Genomic DNA, 6,000 nt, shown 5'->3' on the forward strand with positions numbered 1-6,000 from the left:
AGTTTTGAGAGCGTGCCCATGTCGTCTACTTCCTGTCTGCTTTGAATGTGCAGTATCATTTTCAGTTGTCTTTCAAACTGGTAACCGCCCCGCACATTCCGCGAGATCGCGAGAAATTGGAGAGCGCAAGAGCGACAATACCGACTCTCTCTTCCTCTCTCCATCACCTGCAGACATCAATTATATCATGGCCTAGTTCGAAATGGGCATGCTAAAATCACTTTCGAACGAGACACTTCATGACACCATTTATCAAGTCATGGATCTGACGGATTGCCGCTCCGGAGCCGATTCATCTGGTAATGAGTACCTTGAGCCGATGCCGCGTGTTTCGACCGCATTTTCAACACAGACCTTCCCTATCTACCATATGCTCCGAGATTGTTAGGGTGGCGGCAGAAGAGCTTGGCATTGTTCGCCATCCGTTGTATGCTGATTGGTGGAAGTTTTTGAGAGCTGAGTAGCAAGGCTATGAAGAACTCAGTGAAGCCAGGATACTGTCTCGTGTTTTGAATTATCCCACGGATTTATCGGACATGAATCGTGATAAAGTTACGTACCATGCCACATATACCAATAAAAATACCGTTTGTGTGCATGTTCTCACGGCCAAGTGCGGTCTAGCATGTTTCGGCGCCTTGCCACCCTCCAGCACACCGTTGTCCTCCTCGGACGCCTCGGTCCCCGTCCGGGCGTCAAGCTCGGTCCCTGCCGCTCCGCCCGCGTCTTTCTCTGGCCCAGGCCGCCGCTTCCATCACACTGGCCGGCGATTGATCGATTGTCCGTCTGGCGCGGCGTCACCTGCGGCCGTCGCCTTTGGCGCACGACCGTCCCTGCGCCGGCACCGGAGCGGACGGTGTCACTTTTACCTTCACATCCACACATTTCCATGAAGAAAACGATTAGCGCTCGGAGCGTGCGTGAAAATCCGGGCTAAGTGAAACGGCATCGACTTGCTGATGGCTGATGGCAACCAGGGTCGGCCGGCCAGACAGGCGGGGTTGGCCCGTCTGGCCGGAACGGGGAGCGGCGTGCTAACGTGCGCCACTGTCGTGTGGCCGCGTCCGACGAGGCCCGCCCAGGTCTGGCGCGCGCGTGACCCGTCCGGCTGGTCATCGGCTGCCATTTCAACCGCTGCATGTCGATTCCGACTCGTACTCGATGGCGCAATGGTCCCGTCCCTGTCCAAGACTGAATCATTCACGGACCGGGAGGCACGGCTTGACGGGGTGGCCCCAGAGCATTACCGCCGCCGACAACTTTGTCCGAGCGGTCTTTTTTTCTCTGTCTTCAGGCCAGGAAGGTGAGCAGACGCGCCTCTGCATGTATAAGGGGGCGCGCACCTCTGCTATCCTGGCCTGACCAGTTACGTTACTTACTGATCGGTCCGAGAACAGCTCACCACGACGCGCGATATCGAGGCATTAGTCCTCCGCAGGAAGGCAGCAGGACTCCGTAAAAAAACTCCAAGATCCCGCATCGCAAAGCTGACAAAGGCACATGAAATGCAACGATGCCAATAGCAAAATTCTCCATTTTTGTCTGTTCTATTGTTGCAAACATGTTCGAGACAACGCAGCGACAGAACGGTCTTCATTCGTCGCTCGCTTACTGTGCGTGTCCCATGCCGCTGGTCCGGTTGTCGCTCGTAAAGAGAACTGCCTCCAATGGTTACCTCAAACGCCCTTGGGGTCAAAGGGCACAGGTCACGTTTGTACGTACCGTCAGCACGGAACAAAACATACATAATGGGCTGGAACCAGCTTCAGCGGAAGGTTTCAGCAAAACGCTAACAGGGGCACCTGTCTTGGTGCACAGCTAGATTATCAATCAAGCATTTAGTGGATGGAATGCGGACACCATGGGACCGGCTGGTGCTGCGAACGACACATTACCCTTCCACGTGGCTTCATTGCGAGCATCTTTGGTGGACGGAATGCGGACACCATGGGACCGGCTGGTGCTGCGAACGACACATTACCCTTCCACGTGGCTTCATTGCGAGCATCTTTGGTGGACGGAATGCGGACACCATGGGATCCGGCTGGTGCTGCGAACGACACATTACCCTTCCACGTGGCTTCATTGCGAGCATCTTTGGTGGACGGAATGCGGACACCATGGGACCGGCTGGTGCTGCGAACGACACATTGCCCTTCCATCCGCATGGCTTCATGCGAGCACCTTCATGCCAGGAAATTAACATTGTAAAAGATTCCGAGTCGACCTAAGCCTGAAACCACGAGTGAGCGATTACAAGGCGGGCGCTTTACGCGGAGACCACTGCACCCGGAGTCTGGCAGCCCAGCAATCCAAAAATCGGCGGAGCGCAGTACGGACATCTGTACTTGCGACACACAGAACATGCGTCAGTTGGTGAGGAGAATGTGGAGAAATCGCAGGAACTGAATGAAACCAGTGTCATTTCATCTGTCCAAGGAGAGCCATTTGTCTTGTCTTGTCTTGTCCAGTTTCGTTTTCATCCGAATTCCCATAACAAAAGGCAATGAGGCTTTAAGAAAACGTGCATTCAGCAGGACATGTGGGCTTCACCATTGTCGTTAAATAGACGATGTAGTCCTGAACTGGAAACTCTGTGTAGAGTAACCTGAATTGATCAACCAAAAAGCTCAAGTATACTTGGAAGGACTGTTTCTGCTTCAGACTTTCAGCCAGATGGGATTGCAACGGGACATTTGTATTTTCCGTAATGCTTCCATACGGTTCCATACGGTTATTCGTTGCCATTTTTCATGTTATGCAATATAAGGACACAGCGGCATGGCTACCACGTGAACGCACATGTAGACGCTCGTGACTGAATCGCGCGCGCCCTCAACGCCTTTCGTTCCGCTCGACTTGGCGACGGCGGCGCGGCGTGCGACCTTCTCAGCCGCTGGCCACTCCCTCACACCCTGGGACCGCGTCTCGGCGCGTCTCGTCGGCCCTTCGCGCCGGCCCGGCCGGCAGCCGCCCGACGCCCGGCAAGGACGCCGGCCATGGGAACTGGCCGGCAATTGGGGCCGGCTGCAGCGTAATTGGGGCCCGCCGACCGGTTACGCTCGGAGCATCGCCGTCAGCCAGACGGCCGGCCGACCCGCCGATGTATGCCAGCTACCAGCCGTCAATAAAGCCGCTGCAGGTGCAGCCCGGTGACGTGGCGTCACCGTGAGACAAATGTCGGAAAGTGGCGGACGGGCGACGCGAGGAGCAGTCCAGCGGGGGCGGCCGGCCATGGAACTCGCAGTACGCCACGCTACCCACAGATGGTTCTGCCCGCGCGAGCACGGCGGTATTAGGGTCGTGCACGGTTTCTGAAAGCGGCCCACTGTCGAGGAATGCGGTCGTTAATTTGTGGGCGTGCTGGAGAGCAGAGATGCGCGCTGCGCACGGCAGGCCGGCGCGGCGCGAGGGGCCAACGCAAACACTCCCCCTCCGCCCCAGAAGCCGGGCACGTGGTGCGAGCGGTTCGGCCACGGTCGCTCCAGGTACTGGACGGCACGGCATGCTCCGTCAGTTCTCAGCAGTGACGCAGGCCACTGCAATCGGCGTCACGTGCCGCGGCGTAGGGTCGACAGCCCAGTTCACCACGTCGTTAAATTCATGACAGGAGCGATCAACGCCGCGGCTGCATGCTGAAGGTGCCAGTTGGGTCGTTTGAAAAGGCCAGTTATCATTCATGAGCTTAGAGAAAATTCTGATACGTCATGTCAAATTCCGTAAACATGTCGCACCCGAGTTAACGCTGACCAGCTCCAACAATAGGAGACATGTGAGCATGCTTTATCAGACACCTTGCAGCCGTGACCTCAATGGCCCATGTGACACGATCGCTCAGCGACGGCGGAATGTACGACGACGACAAGCGTCACTTCGGCCTGGCCACCCGACACAGGCAGGACATGCGCGACCAGAGCCAGAACGAGTCGTCACCGCCGCCTATCCGACCGTGTATATCCGACGTAGGACTAGAATGGAATATGAATCACAGTAGCCACGCGAAGATCGAAACCAACTGCAAACCAATAAAATGTTCAAGAAAGCCCAGTTGCATTGCGTGATCACTATATCATTTGCGTGGTTCGGAGAAAACCCGGCAATAATTGTTACAAAGATCCTTTTTTGTTCATGTCCATACACAAACAATTTGTCAGGAAGGATCCAGAACTGAGAGTGTTTTAAACGAAGGAAAGTGAAATCTCGCCCTTCATCACATGCCAGCGTACGGGGATCATGCCCACAGGGTAATGGAGCGCAGCAGAGCGTGCCTCCCGGCTGGGCGCGGCCGGGAGCGGGCCACCGGTGGGCGAACGGAAGGGCCGACCCCGGTCCGGCCCGGTCCGACCCGGCCCGGCTGCAGCGGCGGCCCATTAGTCCACTCGGCGTGCCCCTCCCTGTCAGCCGTGCCGCCCGGCGGCGGCGGCGGCCGAGAGGGAGGCCGTCACCCCGGCCGAGCCGGCCGCACGCCCCGACTGACCGGCCATTACGGGCGCGGCGAGAGGCGGGAGGCAGGGGCGGAGCGAGGGCCAGGCAGGAGAGACATCTAGGGCGGAGAGAGAGGTAGAGAGACAGGGAGAGGGGTGGGGGAGGGAGGGAGGAGAGAGAGAGAGAGAGGGAGAGAGGGAGAGAGGGAGAGAGGAGAGAGAGAGAAGAGAGGGAGAGAGGGGGGATGAAAAGGAACGGAAAAGAATGGAAAAGGAGAGAAAGATGGGGCGGAAACAGAAGGTTGAAATATCGCGAGATACGCCGAGGAACGGAGACTGATAATATAGAGCGGAAGACGGTAATCTCGTTTTCGCTGGTTATCCTAAGTGTATGAAGCCAGAATGACACTTCATTTTGTTTTGGCTGTGGCGGCTAAATAAAAGAGAAACAAAGCTTGCTGCTTTACGGATATAAAGGACAAACTGAGCAGACGTCACAAAGTCAATATTTCAAGTCAGAACCGCCCTTCGCAATGCACCCTAGTGAACCGCAAAGCCCTTGTTAGGCGAAGTCTGTCCAGCAGACAGAGAAGGCTGGCCTCCGCCACAGCCAGCAAGGACAGCCGGCTCAGGGGAACAAGGCGGTATTCTTTGAATGTGGTGTGATAAGATCATTAGAAGCACGTGCTTTTGAAATTTATGAGCGTATAATCGAGGCAACTCAGCGACAGCAGCTACCGGTGATAGCACAATCAAAAATTATATGTCCTTACTACGTTCAACAAAAGCCCATGGGATGCCGTATTATTTCACCTACCTGGGTGAGACGGGATACGAACGGGACACGGACGGGCGGACTAGGTATTAAGGCAGACAACGAAAAGGAACTGCACATTGCACGGGAAATAAATGAAAGAAACGGACAGCAACTCAATGCGATGAGATGTAATAAAACGTCCGCGGTAGCTGCGACCTCATCTCACTTCACGCCTGACAATTCCATCACACCCCAGCACCAGCACCAGCACCAGCACCAGCACCAGCAACAGCACTAGCACCAGCGCGCCGCTGGCCGGCGCCGCCTGGGCGTATTAGTACTCACCATCGGATCGTCTGCTGCTGCAGCGGTGACGGCGCGACCGGCGGGGTCGGTGCGCACCTCGTCCGTGTGCCGCTCCAGCGAGCGCACGAAGCGACCCGCCTCCTGGCCGCTGACCATGCGCGCCAGCTCCGTGTCGGAGCCGCGCCACAGCCGCGCCGTCGACGGTCGGCCGGCGCCCGCCGCGCCCACGCCGCGCAGGTCCTCCAGGCTTCGCACGTAGCTGCACTCAGACGACTTGCAGCTGTTGGAGTGCTGCAGCGGCTGAGCGCGCCGCTCAGGCCGGCTGGCCGCCGCGGCCGGCGGCAGCAGCGGCGGCGGTGGCGGCGGCGGCGGCCCCATAACGCCCTGGCTGCCCACGCGGTGGATGCGCAGCCGCTCGCGCTCCACATCCACCACGAAGATGCGCTCGGTGGGGTGACCGTCGTCGCGGAAGCCGATGCCGGAGTCGCTATTGCTGGAGTTGCTGCTGGTGTT

At 57.5% G+C, this 6,000-nt stretch overlaps 1 protein-coding gene across 1 annotated transcript in view; it reads right to left on the minus strand.

The window, feature by feature from the left end:
* The window catches only part of loco (regulator of G protein signaling family member locomotion defects), a 52,958-nt gene extending 47,280 nt beyond the window's left edge, over window positions 1–5,678 (minus strand). Inside the window, exon 1 of the mRNA XM_037234935.1 lies at window positions 5,527–5,678. Coding sequence (XP_037090830.1) covers window positions 5,527–5,643 — 117 coding nt within the window. The 5' untranslated portion in view covers window positions 5,644–5,678. The remainder of the gene's footprint in view (window positions 1–5,526) is intronic.
* Window positions 5,679–6,000: the final 322 nt, after the last annotated feature.

The sequence above is a fragment of the Pollicipes pollicipes genome, unplaced genomic scaffold (genome assembly GCF_011947565.3).
Source record: "Pollicipes pollicipes isolate AB1234 unplaced genomic scaffold, Ppol_2.1 Scaffold_7261;HRSCAF=8764_pilon_pilon_pilon, whole genome shotgun sequence".
NCBI classification, from domain to species: Eukaryota; Metazoa; Arthropoda; class Thecostraca; order Pollicipedomorpha; family Pollicipedidae; genus Pollicipes; species Pollicipes pollicipes.